The sequence below is a fragment of the Phascolarctos cinereus genome, unplaced genomic scaffold, assembly GCF_003287225.1.
Source record: "Phascolarctos cinereus isolate Bilbo 61053 unplaced genomic scaffold, phaCin_HiC Scaffold_4;HRSCAF=312, whole genome shotgun sequence".
In the NCBI taxonomy this organism is placed as follows: Eukaryota; Metazoa; Chordata; class Mammalia; order Diprotodontia; family Phascolarctidae; genus Phascolarctos; species Phascolarctos cinereus.
Window position 1 is genome coordinate 463,697,957 of NW_027555847.1, and position 20,628 is coordinate 463,718,584.

General features: G+C 35.6%; 1 protein-coding gene across 1 annotated transcript in view; it reads right to left on the bottom strand.

The window, feature by feature from the left end:
- PREX2 (phosphatidylinositol-3,4,5-trisphosphate dependent Rac exchange factor 2) overlaps nt 1-20,628 on the bottom strand; it is a 382,998-nt gene that overhangs the window by 226,639 nt on the left and 135,731 nt on the right. Inside the window, exon 7 of the mRNA XM_021002117.2 lies at nt 18,941-19,074. Within this exon, the coding sequence (XP_020857776.1) occupies nt 18,941-19,074 (134 nt within the window). The remainder of the gene's footprint in view (nt 1-18,940; nt 19,075-20,628) is intronic.

The window sequence follows — 20,628 nt, forward strand, 5'->3', positions numbered from 1 at the left end:
TTATAATCATTATCATAATTATCATAATTATCATTTACATATGTTATTTATATCCTTTTTTATTTCCTTTTTAATAAAAAATATCCTTCCATAGCCACAATCAAGTCATGAGTCCCATCCCACACAATCTCAGTGCTATCTACCCTTTAACACCCTTATTTCACATTTAAAGAAACTGAGGCCCCGAGAGGTTAGGAGATTTGTCCAAGATTACAAAGCCACTAAATGGCAGAGACAGACCTCAGATTGAGGTCTTTTGAGTTTGCATCCAGTTCTTTTTCTACAATATTATGTTGTTAGCAAATAATACTATTAAATATTTCCTAATTTTAGGTAGCTAGGTTAGAGAGTGGATAAAGTGCTGGAGACAAATGCCTTAGGTCAAAGCCTGTCTTAGACACTACCTGTGTGACCCTGGGTAAGTCACTTGCCTGACATAAAATAGGTATAGCAGTACTATACTGCAAGATTTATTATGAGAATAAGTTAAGATAATACATGCAAAAACATTTTGCAAACCATAAACTGCAATAAAAATGCTAGCTATTATTATTACTTTTAAGTTTTTTTTTCACATTCTGCTAGAAACCAGAACTATTTCATGTTATGTTTCATTAAATGTCTAACCACTGCTAAAACAGGATGTAACTAGAGATATCTCCCACATTTAGAGAGAGATGTAATCACATTTTTACCACAGTTTCTGGGAAACTGATTTCTCCTTTAAAAACAAATAAGATTTTTGGGGGCAGCTAGGTGGTGCAGTGAATAGAGCTCTGGCCTTGGAGTCAGAAGGACCTGAGTTCAAATCCAGCCTCAGACACTTCACACTTACTAGCTGTGTGACCTTGGGCAAGTCACTTAACCCCGATCGCCTCACCAAAAAGCAAAACAAAAAAAAAAAACAAATAACACTTTAGAATCATTTTTGGAACAGGAAAAAAAACCTTTCTATCTTTAATCTTTATTAATAATCAAGAAAACAAAAACAAAAATATCTGATATAATGACTTATCACAATGTACAGAAAATTTTGCCCCAGTAGTCAGTCACCCGTCTTTCTGTTTCAAGAAGAGAGAGCTAAGCTTTAGCACTTATTCTCAAGTCCCTTGACTGATTTTTCATTAATTTAGACTCTGGCTTTTGTTTAATGATATTTTCATTTACATCAGAAATCATGCTGTAATAATTGAATATTGTAAAATACATTTTAAATTACATTGAAATCACTGTGTATGTACTCCTTTAGGCCCTGTTTTATTTCACTCTACATTAGTTCTTACAAATCTTACAAAATTTCTCTGAATTTCTCATATCCATCATTTCATACAGCACAAGTGTTCCATTATGCTCCCCTTTTTTCAACCATTCCCTGATTAATAAGTACCCACTGTGTGTCCAGTTCTTGTACACACACACACACACACACACACACACACACACATACATATATAATAATGCTAGAGTTATTTAGCTACATGTGAGACAATTTTTCCAGACTTTTTATTTCCTTTAGGTATATTCTTATTAGCAAGACCACTAGGCTACAGAATATGGACAATTTGATAATTTAGTCATTTCTCTGGCATATTCCAAATTGATGCGCAAAGCCACCGAACCAATTAAAAGTTCCAACAATATATTAATGTGTGTCTCTTCCCACAGCTTCTTCAACATTAACTATTTCCATTTTTATCATCTTTCCAAATTTTTAAGGTATATATAAAGTAAAATCTCACAGTTGTTTTAATTTTCATTTATGTCATGGAACATGGTTTCATATTGTCATTTATAGATTGAAATTATTCTTTTGGAAATTGTTTTTCATATTCTTTGGCCATTTATCAATTGAAGTATGATTACTGGAATTAAATGTTTGTGTTAATCCCTTGTACATCCAGGTGTCAGTGGTTTTTTTTTTTCAGTGATATTTGATACAAATATTTTCTCACTCAACAGTATCTCTTATCTATATTCAATTATTTTATTTGTACATTTTTCTTAAAAATTGTGGAACCAAAATGATCCAAATTGTTGTTGTTTTCTTTGACCTCCACCTAGCCGTATTTATGAAAAGTATCACTCTAATTTTTAATATGACATTATATTCAGATTACATATTTGTTTTCAGATTATTGTGATCTACAGTGGTCTATAAATACTGGTCTAAAATTCTTTTCTACCAAAATGATTTCCAGTTTTCTCAGCAGTTGTCAAAAAGGGATTGCTTTACTAAGTACTGTTAGGTTTATCAGACACTAAAGTACTATTTTTGATTGCTTCCATATCTTACTTATCTAGTCTATTCTACTGACCTACTTTTCTGTTTTATTTCTTCTAACCAGTATCAAGTCATTTTAATGTCTATTTGGTACTGGTGATTTCATTCATATGTCATCCAAATGTCCAATATATCCAAACATCATTCATGCATTGTCCACTTGTTTCCCTTGGGAGTCTAAATTCATTTTTCCTCTATATGGTTTTATTATTTGTCTACTTACATAAAGCACACCCTTGGTAATTTGATTACACTAAAACCTTGAATTGAAGCAGTATTATTTGTAATACTGTGGCACGACCCAATCATGAACAGTAACTATCTGTACAACTATTTGTTTTTATTTATTTAAAGAAACTCATATAAAGTCAGTTTACATTTTAGCAGGTTAAATTCCAGATTATGCAAAAAAAATTTTTTTCAGAAAACTTTTTAAATTTTATACTGGGAAAGCTTATAATGTATCTATGTAACAGATAATGCTAGATCTTAGTTTACATATACAACAGGTCTATATATACATCCAATATTCTTTCTGAGCACCAGTCCCATATCACCAACTATTTGATGTTTCAGATTGAGTCTCATAGAACTCTCAAACTCAACTAACCCAAAACAGAACACATTGACTTTTCACCCAAACCACATGTTTGCCACACTTACTTATTTCTATTTAGGGCACCATTATCACACTATGTTCACAACCTCATTAGCATTCCCTACTTTTTCACACTCTCTCATCTTACTTATCCAGTTAATTACGCAACCTTGTCATTTTACCTTATCTCTCTTTTTCTCACATCTCTGATAGCTCTTCTTTTCTCACTACTCCAACAGTCGCCATGTTAGTTCAGGCTTTTATCACATCTGACCTAGAATGCTGGACTGGCCTCCTAAGTGGTCTGTCTCTTTGTGTCAAGTATCTCCCCACTATGTCATCCTACATATAGCTGCCAAAATTATTTTCCCGAAGCACAGGTTAGATGATATAACACTGCCACTCAATAAACTCAGGGGTTCCCTATTGCTTCCAAATTAAGATATAAATTTTTTGGTTTGACTTGTAAAGACCTTCACAACCTGGCCCCATTCTACTTTTCCAGCCTCCTCGCACACTACTCCCACTCCCAGTGTCTACAGTCTAAGTAGGGTCTTAAAGATAGACAGACAGAGATTGATTTTGAGCACAAATCGTTCATAGCTATGATTTTTATGGGCTTTAGCATGTGCAAATGGGTGCTTACCTTGTCACACATTATGTTTATCTTTTCAAATAATGTATATTTCTTTGTTTTTATTTATATACTTATTTCCAAAAATTGAAACATCCTTGTATTTCTGGCATGCTTATCACTTGTTCATTGTGAATTACATACTGGAAATGCCATTACAGTCTCTTTGCAAAGGTTTTTGTTTACAGTTTTTATGTCAATATTTTTTGGTGAAACTAGGTTAAAATGTTCTTTCTTTGTTTTGTCTCTTTGTTTGGATATCAGAACTATATTTATTTCATAAAAGAAGTTGAATTTCTTCTGCCTCCATTTTTAAGACTGATCTTTTAGCAATGCTATTAATTACTTTTAAAATATTGCATAGATTCACATGTAAATCCTTCTGGACTTGGTTGTTGGGATTTTTTCAAGTTTTAGTAACATGAACTTTTTTTTGAAATTTTTTTTTACACTGTTTAATTTGGGTATTTTTTAATCTACTTCCTTTGAATTCTCATTTTGCTAGAATATAATTGATTATAAGTTTTTGATGGTTATTTTGTACTTCCTTTCTGCTGTGAATTCACTATTCTTTTTTAAAAATTTTGATATTTTCTTCTCTTTATTGATCATATTGGATAATGGTTTATCTATTTTGTTAATCTCTTCCCAAAAAAGGAAAGAAAATCAGTTTTATCAGTTCTACAGTCTTTATTTTTTTAGTTTCCTTCCAATTTTCAAGACTTCTACTTGTTTTCTGTGTTCTAAAAACTGCTTCTAATAATCTTTTTATTTTTATTTTATTTTTAGGCAACTGGGGTTCCGTGACTTGCCCAGGGTCACACAGCTAGTAAGTGTCAAATGTTTGGTCCAAGGCCAGATTTGAACTCAGGTACTCCTGACTTCAGGGCTGGTGTTCTCTCCACTGTGCCACCTAGCTGCCCCCTGTTTCTAATAATCTGATCTCAAATTTCCCAATCTACCCTTCCCCTCTTTCTTATTATATTGCCCAATATCAGGTTTCTGCAGTATGCCTTTTTTATATTCCCCCTCATACTACCCAAAAGGAATTCTTCTTTATCCAACCATATGTATTTATGAAGGAGGAAATAAGATATATTGTAATTGAAATATTTACTTTTATATTGTACTCTACTGATTTTGTCCCTCATATCTTTGTTTCTTGGACTCTTTAACCCTTTTACACAGTTTTTGCTTTATAATGGCCCTTTAGATAATGTCAGATTTTTTTTTTCAAAGAAAATCAAAACACAAAAAGAAGATTTCCCATCCCACCAGAATGGCTTGGGAAAATATTTTCCCTATTTTTCATCACTCTCAAAAAGTGTTTAAACTTCTTTCATCTGGTCAGCCTGCAAATTGTATCCCTGATGATCTGTGGCTTTGCCAGAACAATGACTCAAATTCTTTTCTACTTTTGTTGAGGATTCAATTGTTTTCTTAGATGTTTAGGGTGAGCTTTAAAAGATATATTTTTGGCTGCCAAGTGATGTGCTGCATTTTTTAGAAAATCATATTCTTATTTTTTCTTAGACTTTTTGTAATCCAATACAATCCCTTATTATTCTTTTTTTCATTGTCCTTGGAATGTGAAAGCTTGTTGTTTCTTTTACTTGCTTGTCTGCATAGTTTGTTGTTTGATGCTGTAATTCCCAAGAGAGAGATTTTGGTAAATTAAATCCAGTATTTGATTCCATTGGTGATCCAAGGAGTATCACAAAATATACATTGCTACTTATTTATACTATATCAAGGACATTTCTTGAAATATATTCTTATTTTCCTTTTAATAGTATTTTCATTGAAAACCTATAATCTTTAGGTTATCTTTTTTGCATCCTCTATTCACATTCAGTATTCTCATTTTGCAGAGCTCTTATATGTTCTTTCAACTATGTTGTCTTTAAATTTTGTTCAGTTAATTTCATTCTTTCTTTGCATTTTTGTAGTATAATTATGTAATTCTATTTTCCAGAGTACCTACTTCATTAGCTAAGATCTCTGTACTTTGTTAAAAATTCTCTAATCTTACTAGACTCACTGATTTCTTTCTGAAGAGCCCTAATTTTCATCCTTATACCCTTATTCTTTTGTTCATTTGATTCTTTTATTATGCTTTTGTGCCATTCTAAGCTTTCTTGAAACTCTTCCAGTAAAAGTTTTCCATTATTATTCCATGGAATCTTACAAAATTAATGTTAATACTTTTATTTTCCACAGGGAATGCTAATTCAGTTTACTTTGTTACAAAGTACTTTTTCATTGAGATGGCTCTTTTCTTTGATTACGAATATATTTCCCTTCTTCAAACATCTTTTATCTGTCTTCATCAGTCACTCTGTGGATTTGTCTAAAATGTCCTTGCAGTAAGCATTCTTCATGCCATGAATCCTTTTATTTCTTTAGGTTTAGCATTTTTTTTTGCTCCATCCCCACCTGCAGTCTGTTGCCACCGGTTTGTTGTTCTTTTTCACAATCCAATGTTGCATAGAAAGGTGGTTCTCAAGGGATGATGAACTATTGGTACACCGGCACAAAGAGGATCAGTGAAGTCACAAAAGTTGGACAGATTCCCCAAATTAAATAGTCCCATTTTTCTGGGCTGCATCCTCTTGTTTGTGACCAACATTTTTCAATCTCTATCCTAAATCCAGGGAGCTGGTCTTGATGAATGTGGAAGAAGTTACTGCTGAGAACAAATTCCAAGGTCAGAAGAGTGTACAATTAGGTTTCTTCCCTCTTGCGTTACTTCCTACTCCAAAATATTCTGCTTATTTTTCTGGGTACCAATTTCAATGAAGAGCCTTTTAGGAGTCTTTACATAAAATAAAGGTATGTCCTTTGTCTGGCTATGTTTTGTTTTTAATCAGCATATACACATACTTGTATGTGTATATATGTATATAGAGATATTTATATGAATGAGAGAGATACCCTCATGTAATTAATGTCAGAACAGGGAATATAATTTAGTTCTCTAAATTTTCCAGTCCACCCACTGGAAAATACTGAATTAGAGGTATGCTGGTCAATATCTAAGAAGTGACTCAAAAATACACACACAAAAAGGTTGATGTTTAATCTGCATTATTAAGATTTTTCTCCATCACTTCCTTAAGTCTAGATAATTAACAACAACAACAAAAAAAAATAGATGAAGCTCCTGATCTGTAGCAGTGCCAATTTTCAAGGTGAACATGTTCACATCAAAAATTTAATAATTGGCTCTTACTACTACCTGGCTTCAGCACACCCCTGATTCCTAATCACAGATTAAAGTGCTGTAATCAGTTTACTATTCCATGCAGTTGAAACTTCAAGGGGAAAAATACGTGTAACAATACCTTCTAAAGGCTCTTAATATTTTAAGTTAGGGAGAATTGAGAAATTGTTGATCTTGTTAACTACCAGAAGAAGATTAAGTGTTTTAAGAAGGGAGCAGATGGTGTCATTTAAACAGCTCCTCTTCTCCTGGCAGGGAATGGACACAATGATCTATTTGGCTATTTCCATTTATAATAGCTATGAATTTGTTCTTTATGTCACATGTTCTTGCTAATGTTTCATTACTTAAGAACATTTTCAAAACAGCAGGATTTTAATTTCTTAAGACTTTTACTGATCCTGTTGGTTATTCAACAATTAAGGCCATCAGGCCAAGAATGATCCCTACATTTGAGTAACGAGCTTTATTGTCACAAAAGGCTTGAATTTTAGGAATGAAATAAATAACAGGAAGAGATTCACATTCAAGAAGAAAAGCCTCCTTTTCAAATTAATATCCCAAAGGAAACCAAAGCTTTTGGAAAGAATCATGTTAACTTTTAAAAATACAATACACAGGGGAAGTAACAGCTGTTTCTATATCTGCATAACCTGCTGCTGCTTACCTAAGCATTGATTATCATAAAAATAATGTGGAAAATGCACATTAAAATTTTTTTAACCAGTTCATTTATTCCAGAGTGGCATAAAGGTAATAAAACTAATAAACTCAATAAGCTAGATCCTCCCTATAATCTAATTAGTCTTGGATTTTTATGCAGATCCCTTTGAAAGCTTCATTAACTCTTCTAGACTCCTGATCTACTAATCATTAAATTACTGATTTATTGTCAGAAGGGGCATCTTGATGATTTAAAATAGTTAACAATTTTCAAAAGTGTCTAACCTATTCAGGAAGGAACCCATTGAGAATCTGTTTCTTGGACCTTAAGCAAGAAGTAGTAATGCCCTATTCCTGGTCCAAAAGAGAGAGGAGTCTTCTAGATAAGCCATATCATTACAGCTTCCAAGAAAGGAATTTAGCTGATTCATTTAGTATACAACTCTCACTGTTAGGTAAACATTAATGTCTAATGACAGTTTCCTTCCTCTCTAGACTGTATTACTGACTCATCTCTACAGGATCAGAGCTAGGTACTTGGCTTCTCAGATTATTTTTACACGTTATCTTCCCCCATTAGAATAACAGTCCCTTAAGGGCAGGGATCCTTTCTTTCTGCTCACATTAGTATCCTGAACGTTTAGCACAGTGCTTGGCACATAGTAAGACCTTTTAAGTTTTCTTCCCTTCTTCCTTTCATTCCTTCCTTCTCTCCTTCTTTCTTTATTCTTTCCTTCCTTCCTTTTTTCCTTCCTTCTGTCCTTCCTCCTTCAGTCACCAAGTCAATAAGTACTAAAAGCATTTTTAAAATATAACAACTTTGAAGAACATATATATGATAGATAAGGATGTGGCAAGAACACAGAATGATAGTTAGAGAGCCAGAATGCTAAACTAGTACTCTTATGATGTCAAGACAAAGCAAAGCTTCCAGTACATTGAGCAAACTCTCAGTAGTAAGCATATAAAAGGACACGGACAAGAATTATAAAGGCATGACTGAGTTGTAAATCATTATATTTGAAGAGAACTCCCAAATCACTGAGTTACAATTCCATATGTATTTTTAAGTAATTGTTTTTAATAAGTTTAAGCATTTTTTAAGCTCACTATTAACAATTATTGGTTGGAATCTGTGATTTCATTAGTTGGGAAACTAATAGTGGAGGAACTCCTGCTATGGGGCAGAATATCAATTGTTCTGAGTTTAGTCTAGAAAAATGGCCTAGAGAAGTGAAAGGTTAAGAGACTAGTCCAATGACACAGAACCAGGATGATTCAGAGATAAGACTCAACTCCAGGTCTTCCTAACTCAGGTCAGGCTGCTACCCTCTATACAGCACTGCCAAAGATAGCAATTTTTGTTTCCTCTTTGGAAATGTTCTGGTCATATTTGTAACATTTTTTTTCCCATTATAATGTCTTGCTATTGAGAATAGACTGAGCTTACTGTCCACTAAACTCTCTAAAATCCTTTTCAAAGGAATTATTATCTAACCCCAGCACAATTCATTAGGGTGATATTTTGATTTTGAGTCTAGTACTTTATATTTATCTCTATTAAAATTTACCCATCATTCTTGCTAATCAAGATTTTTTTGTCCTGACTCTATTTTAGCTCTCTCTTTTATCTTCATATGGACAATAAATTCAACAAGTATATAATCTAAGCTTTCATCTACAGCATTGATAAAAAATAGTGACTAAGCTGGAAAGCCAGACAAGTAGGACAGCTTTGAAAGCTATAGATCTTACTACAGGCTTGAAAAGAAAAGCAATCTGTAGACAACAGAGATCTGCAGTTTTAATCCTCTTTTTATTGTCGTTACTGTTGTTATTCTATGTATATATGAAGGCCCTTTCTATTTGTCATTTGTCAAGTTCAGAATAACAATAAACATTTACTAAAGTGATGACCAGTACAGAGACAAGGTTAGATTGGGCACACACTAGAAACTTCTCCCAAAGATTTATATCAATCTTTTCAATAGCTCTAGCAATTTACCAATTCTGAATCTACCTAACTAGATTATGCATCAAGCTCATACACCTTGACCTTGTCCACAAAGACATCACAAGAAGCTCTGTCACATGCTTTGTGCAAATCTAAGTGTAATATCTCTGCCATATTTCCCTGATCTACCAGTCTAATCACCCTGCCAAAGAAGGAGATATGTTAGTACAACATGAACTGTTTCAAACTAAGTTGGTTCTTTGAGATTATTGCTTTGCTTTGTACATGCTCATACACTCTCCCTTTAGTAGCCAAAGTCAAGAGATGAAAGTTTGAAAATTCTACCCTCTTCTCTAAAAACAACAACAACTAGGACACTACTTGTTCTTTTCCAGGCCTGTGACACTTCTCCGGTTTTCCATATTTTTTTCTTTTTTTTTGTGAGGCAATTGGTGTTAGGTGACTTGCCCAGGGTCATACAGCTAGTGAGTGTTATGTCTGAGACAAGATTTGAACTCAGGTTCTCCTGACTCCAGGGCTGGTGTTCTATTCACTGTGCCACCTAGCTGCCCCTATATATTTTTTTAAGATCATTAACAACTGTGTACCAAATTTCTGTACTCTAGGAAGTAGTCCATCTGAATCTGGTGACCTGAATTCATTAAAGGGGAGAGAGATGTTTATGTGTCTATTCACCTACCTTGGGTTTTTGTTCCCTGCTAACCATTTCTCTTCTAGCCTTCCCATCCAAAAGACTTTCAGTTTGGACAAGATAACAATGAATTGAATAGTTTGGGAATCTCATCATTATCCATTATCTCCCCAATGAAGCAGTGACATTATGGAGTGTCCTCATTCCCTTTCACATTTCTTACTGGGTAGGTGTAATGGGTACCATTAACTCATCAAGGGACGAGTGTTAAAAAAAAAAGTCCCTACCTCCCCACTTTCCTTGGTAATGTCATAACTGACACCATATCACAACCATGTCACATGATCATCCCATCTTTTCTTCTGATCACAAATCTCCTTTATAAACCTTTGACTCTTATTCTTCAAAGTTCCTCATGGTTAAATAACAAGCCAGATCTTCACTGTAATTTAATTACTCTGATTGTTACATAGGACTCTTTAAAAGTTTCATTAAATCCTTTAGGCTTCCAAGCTGTGAATCATTAAATTATTACTTTGTTGCACTAAGGGGAATGGTAATCATTTGAAATAATCAGCCATATTGAAAAGTGTCTAACATACCTATGGAAGAACTACATGTTCCAGCATGTGTTCCAATCACATCCAACATATGTTTCTTCAACTCCCTCTATGTAACATTTCATTTCTTTGGAGGCTGTTGTATCCCAGTTCTCATGGCCATACAGGAACACCGGTAAAAAGCTAGTATTAATAAGATGTGCTTTTGCTTTTGTGGGGAACTTTGGATCGATAAAGAAATTACAATTTCCTGATGGTGATCCCATCCTCTCTCCTTTTCTTCACTGGGTTTTACAAATGATCTTTGGGACCATCTCTAACTGGCAAATAAGCTGACTCTTTGCTCACTGTGGTACTTTCTGGCCCCTTCAGTCTTCATATTGTGTCAATTGATTTACAGCAGCTGAATTTCTATATAAAATTAATATGATTTTATCTGTCGTGTCTGTTGTCCAGTTCCCATTTTTCATTATCAATTACTTGATTAAATAATTTTGGGTTGAGCAACTTCAACTGTATGTCACATCTTCTTTTCTCATAATTACTTTTCTAGCTTTTTTGTACTAATTTTTATCTTTGTTTTGTGCATCTAGGTGGCACAGTCGAAAGAGAACTGGGCCTGGAGTCAAGAAGATTCATCTTTGTGAGTTGGAAGCTGGCTTCAGACACTTACTAGCTCTGTGACCGTGGGCAAGTAACTTAACCTGTTTGCCTTAGTTTCCTCATGTGCAAAATGAGCTGGAGGAGGAAATGACAAACCACTCCAGTATTTTTGTCAAGAAAACCCCAAATACATTCACAAAGAGTCAGACGTGACTGAACAACAACAAAAATCTTTGTTTGAAGAAACTGGTCCTTAAGCTATATACAAACAGCTGGTTCAGAGATGACTTTTAGATTTAGCATGAATATTTTCTTTCCATTAAAATTTAATTAATTAAATTATATTTTAATTAAAATTTAATTAAACGTTATTAATTACATTATATCATTTACTTATTTGTTATATTATATAATTGTATATTAATTAAAATTTAATAAACTTCATTTTTGTGCTATTAAGATAACACAAATGGTATTTACCATATGACATTTGCCATAACTAACACCTACCAACTCTTTTTTCAAAGCAAGCAATCATGATGTAAAGGTGGGAGACTTCTGTGTAGTCTACAAAAGCCTCCGGCTTCTTTCATTCCTTTTTCCTGAACCATTAGTTCCTATGTATTTCTCCCCATACTCACTTTTTCCCAACTTTGCACCTGAGTCCTTAAATATCAGCTTGTGCATTGCTTTAATTTGGAAGGTGTTATAAAGTCCATTGTAGAATTTCAAAATGCAATTATTTTTATTGTGACTTTTTGCAAGTACTTATTGTTCAAACTACAATAAATCATGGTCAAGCTGCCCATGAAATAAAGTTTCTTCTTGACTCTGGGTGTATGATTAAGCCTCTACTACCAACACATTTCCTTCTGTCTCCACGGAGCCATTCTTTCATTGTGCTGCAGCCACATTATTTTCTTTGGTTTCTTTAGTATTGAGAATGTCAAGAATAATGATTTAATTTCTCTAGGAATGTGTTCGTTTATTGGTCAATAGGCAGTGAACTAACATTTACAGTACTAAGTCAAATTAAGGAAGCAGGGTGGTTTCCTAGGTGGCTCAGTGGAAAAGCACTAGGCCCAGAGTCAGGAAGACCTGAGTTCAAATCCAGCTTCAGACACTTACTAGCTGGGTAACCCCTGGTCAAGGCTCTTAACCTCTGTTTGCCTTAATTCACTGGGGAAGAAAATGGCAAACCACTTCGTTATCTTTGCTAAAAACAAAACAAACACAAAACAAAACCCTGAACAGTATAGCCCTCGGAGTTACGACTATATCAAGATATTGAGGCAGGATGACCTGAGTTCAAATCTGGCCCTAGAAATTTATAATCTTTGTCACTCCAAGCAAGTCACTTAATCCCGTTTGCCTCAGTTTCCTCATCTGTAAAATGAGCTGGAGAAGGAAATAGCAAGTCACTCCGGTATCTCTGCCAAGAAAACCCCAAATGGGGTCACAAAGAGTTGGACATAACTTAAATAACTAAACAACAACAAATCAAAGCTTGTAGATGGTTTATAAAGTGTATCTGCCCCTTTTCCTACAACTCTGTCACTGCCACTGAAGAATCAGAAAGGCAGGATACACGTGATTGCTGGGAATTTTGTATATTTTCTTTGTTTCACGGGTTGCCATGGACAAATAGCTCATTATCAAGCAGCCAGCCTACTAACTACCACCAACAGGCAAATAGAATCTGCAGCTCAAGGAGTGGGAGCGTCCCCAACACCACCAGCCCTGCTTCCAATCCAGTTCTTACTGTGATCATCCATGAAAGCAGCTCTTGTGGAGGGGCCAAACATCCTCACCAGCTGCCAACTAAATGCCACTCACAGGATGGGTGGGCCAGACCAGCTGAAACAGCAGGGCATCCCGAGGAAATGACAGGAGGCAGTGTGTGTCTGACAAGGCAAACCACCACCATCACTTTGCCCACCCTCTCCCCTCAGACAGCAGAACCCAAGAGCCTCTGGAATGTTTACAACCCACTACCTACAATTATCATCCTGGAAAAAACCCCTGTGAAGATACAGCTTTGTGATTGCTCCTACAGGTGCTACAGCCACACTTCCGAAAACCCAGAAAGGAAAGTTCTTACCATCAATGCCTGTGGCATTTTCAAGTAGTTCAACATTAGAAATTGATATGATTTTTTTTTTAACCAGCAGAACTGACATTAAGGAAGAAGAAAAATTACTCTCTTCTTTGCTGCCGGCACCTTAAACTCCATGGGACATTTCCATAAGACTTGCAGCTAAAGCCTTTCATCGGAGTATTTCTCCCATTAGAATGTGAGCTCTTTGAGAACAGGAAGTATCTTATTCTTTAATCTGTATCCCCAGCACTTAGCACAGTATTTTTGACATAGTAAGTGATTAACAAATACTTTATTCATTCATGCATTCATTTTCTATACTTATCTAGGCTGACCCTTAAAAAGCAGGCTTGGTCTGTTGCTAGGGACACATACAAAACTTTTTTTTATGATAAGACAATTGGCCAAAGCTACCCCACCACTGGTCCAGGCTTCAAGTCCCCTTCCCTGCCATGATGAAGCAAGGGAGGAAGACATTGTAAAGCTATACCATCCTTCTCTCATGATGCCATAGTGAAGAGATTATATCTTTTTACTACGTAAAAGGGAAAGTGGATTGCAGAAGCTCGTCTCTCTCCCACCTAATGCCTGTCAACATAAGAATTATCTTAATGAGCCACAGATTGAGTAAATTACTTCTTATCATGATATGACAGCCAGATGGTATAAGAGACAGACTGCTAGACAGAGAGTCAGGAGGGCCTGGATTTGAATCCTGCCTCAGGCAATTATTAGCTGCATGACCCTGGGCAAGTCACAACCTCTTTCAGTTCTATTTTCTCATCTGAAAAAATTGTGATAGTAACACCATCTAACTCACAGGGTTGTTGTGAGGATCAAATAAATAATATACGGACAGCATTATGCAAAACTTTAAAGAGTGATATAAATGTTAACTATTACTATGATTATTATTGTTACATAATTCAATACTGTGAACCCCAAAGGAGACAGATCTCTGTTTATACAATAGGGAGGGGGAGTGTGCAACCCCTATCCCTCTTGAACTGATTAGTTTACCTGGTAAGGCATTCAACATACACAGGTCTTGCATCATCCTAGGAAATGGTCATAAGAAGGGACATAGAATTAAACTTTTTAACAAGAGGTAGCAGGTATTCAGGAGTTCTGTCCTGGACTTTGCTTCTGATTTCCCTCTCTCTCCTGCCTGCCAGTCAATCAGTAAACATTTATTAAGCATTCATTATGTGTCAATGCAAAGAAAAGCAAAAGATAGTCCCTGCTCTCCAAAAGCTCACTAATGGGGGAGAGAAAATGCAAACAACTATGTACAAACAATCTATGTACTAGATAAATAAGAAATAATCAATAGAGAGAAGGGACTATAATTAGGGGATATCAGAAAAGGTTTCCTATGGAAGATAGTCTTTTTTTTTTTGAGATTTGAAGGAAGCTAGGGAAGTCAGAAGAAGGAGATGAGAAAGGCTGTAGGACAGTCAGGGAAAATGCATGGAGTTGGAAGACTGAATGTCTTATGTGAGGAACAGAAGGAGGCCACTGTCTCTAGATCCCAGAGTGCATGTTGGGAAGTGAGATGTAAGAAGACTGGGGTAAGGTGGGGAAGTTATGATGGGCTCTGCATGTTAGATTTTGTATTTAATTCAGGAGGTAATACAGAGTCACTGGAGTGTACTAAGTAGAAGAGTAACATAGCCTTAGCTACACTTTGGGAAGATCACTGCGACAGCTGAATGGAAGACAGACTAGAATGGGGAGAAATGTGTGGCAAGGAGACAATCAGCAGGTTATTGTAATAGTTGAGATGTAGAGTGATAAAGGCCTGTACCAGGCAAGGTGGTGGCAGTATCAGAGGGAGAAAGGGGCATAATGAGAAATATTTTAAGAAGTTATGGAAATGTTTTACATGATTGCACATATGTAACCTATATCAGACTGCTTACTGTCTCAGGCAGGAAGAAGGAAAGGGAGAAGAAAGGAAAGAATCTGGACTTCAAAACTTTCTGTTTAACAAGTAATTGGGGAAAATATATATATATATTTTAAATGTTAAGAAGGCAAAATCAACAGACCCTGGCAATAGATTAGATATGAGGGAATGAGAGAGAGTGAGGAGTCAAAGATGACATTGTGGTTGCAAGCCTGGGTGACTGGAAGGATGGCGTTGCCCTTTGCAGTAGTAGGGAAGATAGTAAGACAGGAAGGTCCAGGGGGAAAGATAATAATTTCAGTTTGGGGGAAGATAACTATGGGACATCCAACCTGGCATTTCTATTCCTACTCTTCCTTTCTTGATTATAGGTCCCAAAGGAGAGTGAGCCTACTAGAGACTCCTCTCCTATTTTCTCCTCTTTGATTCTCTGAAGACTAGAGAAAAGAGAATAGCCCCTGGGCTAAGCTCAGGACAAGACCTGATTTTTCTCTACAGATCTTTCTTCATGCCTTCCAGCTGCAAAGGGAAGAAAGAATCTGACAACCCTACTTTAATTCTTATTCCTGTTCCTTCTGGTGGCACAAGAAGACTCGGACCGGCCCATCCTTCCCAGCCTTGCTCACCCCACTGGATCTACTCTGAGTTACAGATGAGCTCCTGGTAAAACCTGGCTCTGTGACCTTTCACATCCTGTTTTCTCCTTTCTTCTCTTTCTACTCAGAAAGTCCACATAGCTGCACTCCAACTATGTGCAATGGGTTCTGAGAAGTAAAACAGTTTCATCTTTTTCATAGGAATAAATGTCTGCATTGTATGCTTTGGATTGGTGGCTAAGGATTTCATTTTTACTGCATGGAAACCATTACTAATAGATTTGTGTATTGAATTATTCACCCGATGGTTCATGTCCATCATAGTTCAACTTTTACTAGATTGGTATTGTTTGCTACTGAGCTGAGAATTTCCTATTCTGATCATTCCTGTTAAACAATCTCTTCTAAGAAAAAAAAAAGTGTAATTACACTGTGGATTCAGCTCAGAAGAAAAGGAAAGAGTAGTCTTAAGCACCCTAATATATTTGAAGAAGTAGCAGACTCAACAGCTAATGCTTTTAGGAAATGTTTCTCTCATTTTAGGAGTCCTAAGCACTCCAACACATTTATAGAAGATGTAGCAGACCCAACAGATGAGAGAAGGAGGTCCTTCTCTGACTTCAGGCTTGTTAACAGTTGGTTCATTCTTCCTTTGATTCCTTCTATTAGCCTCAATTTAGCTAAAAATAAACAAATAAATAAAAATGAGCTTTTTCCTATCCTTAGCATCACCTCAATTCATTCTGGGTTTTAGTAATCTTGTCAATATTCTTTGAAGATTATGTTACTTTTCCCTATTCTTGGTTGCTCATTCCATCTTCATTACACTTCTTTTTCTTCATCTAAGTTCATCATTAAGTGCCCTGTGCAAACCTATTTGCCTCTTTGGGCAATTTGGACTTTCTTCATCAGAGATATTTCTGTATATTTTCATTATTTCATTCCTGAGGGCTTCCAATTCTCTCTGAAAAGAGAGTGGAATGAGAGGCTAGAGGAAAGAAGAGGATTGGAATAGTAGCTGTGCTGTATGGGACAACGAATTAACCAGGACAGGGTTTGTGGTTGAATAATGCTCTCTACTACCACCTTCTGAGTTATATATCTGAGTGTCACCTATTGGCTAACTCAGTTCCATTGTACTAGAATGTAATGGCTAAGACCTCACCTAGTTAAAGGTAAGATTCTGGCTCTTTAGTCATAGACTCCATACTTAGCTGTCAAAAACCAGGCAGAGTAGCCCCAAGCTAAGATTAAGTATTTTCTTTTCAACTGGTAGGTCTACCAAGATTAGAGCAAGACAATTAAGCTGAGTAAGGTAAAATATTCACAAGATTATCTCTTGTTAGCATGCTAACATGAAAATTATTTTGAGTCAAAACAAAAATAAGGACAGGTCTTGGTTTTCCACCCATCTGCCCACACACCAGCCTCTATAATTATATTAGTCGTCATCATCATCATCATCATCATCATTGTTGTTATTATTATTATTTTGCCATTTTTGTATTGCCACTGGACTTTTATGTCTCTGGAAGAGAGAGAGGCTGATGACTTTGTGCAATTCTGCCTAACTTAAACCCAATTCACATGCACTTCAAGACGTCACCTGGTGATGTCACTGGTACTCATTGAAAATGAAGGACAAATAACAATAACAATCTGTCATTGCAACTTGTTTTTTTGGTTGATGTAGTCTGACTAACAAAAAAACCCTCACTTTTTCTTAATATTCTTGATTGGTCAGAAATAAGTCCAGAATAGCCGTTCCCCTTGTGGCTTCTTCTACCTTTGAAGGCTGAAATTATTATTAAAGCAAGTCAAAAATTTGGCTGCTACTCTGTTTTTGGCAGAGAATATCCTAGCAAATGTCTGGATAGCTGAATTCCTGCAAGACCAAAACATCATTCTTCCATGCCAAGTTTATTTTCTGTTTTCCAAACAGAAATTCGTCCTTTGTCCAGGTGTTCTGTAGAATGTGCTTGCAATAACCCTTTCTCTTTCTCCTTTCATTAGTTCTGATCCAAATGCTTTATATAACATGTTTCCCAACTCAAGTTTCTAGATCTCTTCACATGAATATATCTCAATATATAATGCTACTCCTCCAAACCTGTTATCCATTTAGTTAACTAAGAAGCTTAAAAAAACTAAGGAAGTGTGTTAGAACTCAATGATCTATTGATTTGACATCATTCAAAACTATATAAATATATGAATGACTTTTCTAATAAGAATAGCATTACTCTACTTTCATCAAATAAGCATTTTTCCCATTAAGCATCTATTTTATCAAAAGGAGAAATTGAAGTGGGGAAAAAAAAGCTAAATTGAGATTTGGAGGAACTGGATTTGAATTCTAGCTCTCTACCTTACTGCCCCCTGTGTCCTTAGAAAATCACTTTCTCCTCTTTTGGCTCATATGTAAAATGAAGAAGTTGTAGTAAATGATCTTAACTATCCCTTCCACATCTTATAGTCTATGTTCTATGATATGGAATTACAAAGAAGGGCTATGGAAATGATGAACAGGCTGACTTCAGAAAAACCTGGAAACACTTGTATGGTCTGATGCTGAGTAAAATGAGCAGAACCAAGAGAACATTGTACACAATAACAGCCACATTGTGCGATGACTAATATTGATAAACTTAACCCTTCCCCAGCAATACAAGGATCTAAGACATCTCCAGAGGCCTCGTGATGGAAAATGCTATCCACATCCAAAGAAAGACCTATGAAAGTTGAATTGCAATTTTTTTTCTCTTCTGTTGAGTTTTGTTTCCTCTTTCTGATGGTTCCTCCTATTGGTTTTAATTTTTACTTACAACTTCACTAATGTGAAAATATGTTTAATAGGAATGTAAATGGATAGCCTATATCAGATTGTGTGCCGTCTTGGGGAGGGTGGTGGGGAGGAAAGAGGAGAAAAATTTTAAACTCAAAAGCATATGGAAGTGATTATTGATAAATCAGAATAAATTAATAAAATTAAAGAAGAAAAAAACAAAGAAGGGCTATGGTCCACCATCACAAAGGTAGTATGGATCTGAAATATAAATTCAATTCAAAATAGAGGATCTTCAAGAAACCTTTGTTAAGTTGTGCCACAGTACATATTTAGGGTTGAAAATATAAAATGGATAAGTAATTCCAGAAGTTAGTGACTTACCTGTGTTTTCTTTTGCAATATACCAAAAGATTATCAAAAAGAAAAAACACCCGTTCTTGTATATTTCCTGCAGAAATTTTCAACAAAACCCCATACATTAGCATTTCAGTGCAGGTATCTGTGATGTTGGAACCCTAACAAAGAAACAAATGAGAAAAAAATATATAAATTACTGTTGACGAAGCAGAAACTGTCATACTTCAATATATGAGAGATCTGTAACTTAATCAGTATGGGTACTCTCCTCACAAATGCAATTAGCAGATGGACACTGCTCTTAGAACCAAAGTGGACTCCATTCTTAGAACCAAAATGAATTCTAAATAGGTGAGCTTTTTCTTTAGCTTGGTCAGATCTAGGCCTTCATCTCACTTCTCAGCCATGTCATCCCCATCAGAACATTGTATTCTACCTCCAAAATCACCATGAACTGTTGTAGGTGAGCTTTCAGGTCATCAGGCCCAGACCTAGGCCTCCACCTCACTTCCTGACCATCTCCAAATGGGTACTCTTCCTACACCCTTTCCAACCCTGCTTTATTTATAGAGTTCCCCCATAAGAATATAAGCTTCTTGAGGGCAGGGACTTGCTTGTATATGTACTTCCATGGACAGCTAGGTGGTGTAGTGGATAAAGTGCCAGGCCAGGAGACAGGAAGACTCATCTTCTTGAGTTCAAATATGGCTTCAGACACTTACTAGCTGCTTGACCCTGAGCAAGTCACTTAACCTTGTTTTCCTCAGTTTCCTCATCTGTAAAACAAGCTGGAAAAAGGAAATGGCAAACTATTCTAGTATCTTTGCCAAGAAAATCCCAAATGGATCTCAAAGAGTCAGTCATAACTGAACAAAAACAATATATGTACCTCCAGTACTTAATACGGTATCTGGCACATAAGTTCTAAATAAATGGTCTATCATACATCTAACAATCTATCAATCCATGTCTATCTACACTTCTTTTTTCTTCATCTAAGTTCATCATTAAGTGCCCTGTGCAGACATAATTGCCTCTTTGGACAATTTTGCCTTTCTTCATTAGATATATTTCTTTATATTTTCATGATTTCATTCTTGAGGGCTCTCTCTCTGTACAGAGGGTAGAATGAGAGGCTAGAGGAAAGAACAGAATTGGAATAGCAGCTGTGCTGTATGGGACAGTGAATTAACCAGGGCAGGGTTTGTGGCTGAGTAATGCTCTCTACTGCCACCTTCTAAGTTATATATAAGAACATGACAAGGAAAAAAACAACTTTTAAATACTTGAGAACTATGATCCATGCAGCAACCAACTATGTTTCCAGAGGACTTAAAACGAAGCACACCACCCACCTCCTAATAGAGGGGTGATGACTCAAGACATAGAATGAGGCAAACATTTTTGGACTTAGCCAATGTCATCTTATGCTTATTACAACTGTTTGTTTGGTTTTTTACTCTTCTGGGCTTTTTAATTATTTCTGTTCAATGGGTAGAAAGGGGAAGGAAGAGAAAAATAAATGCTTGGTAAGTGAATTTTTTAAAAAATTAAATTAAATTAAAATTAAGTAATATTTTTAAAAAATAAGGCAACTCTCATAGTTTGATATATATTGTGCTCGGTATTAATAGTACCTCACATTTATATAGCAACTGAAATTTTGGGAAATGTTTCGCTCATTTACATTTTAAGAGTCCTAAGGACTGTAA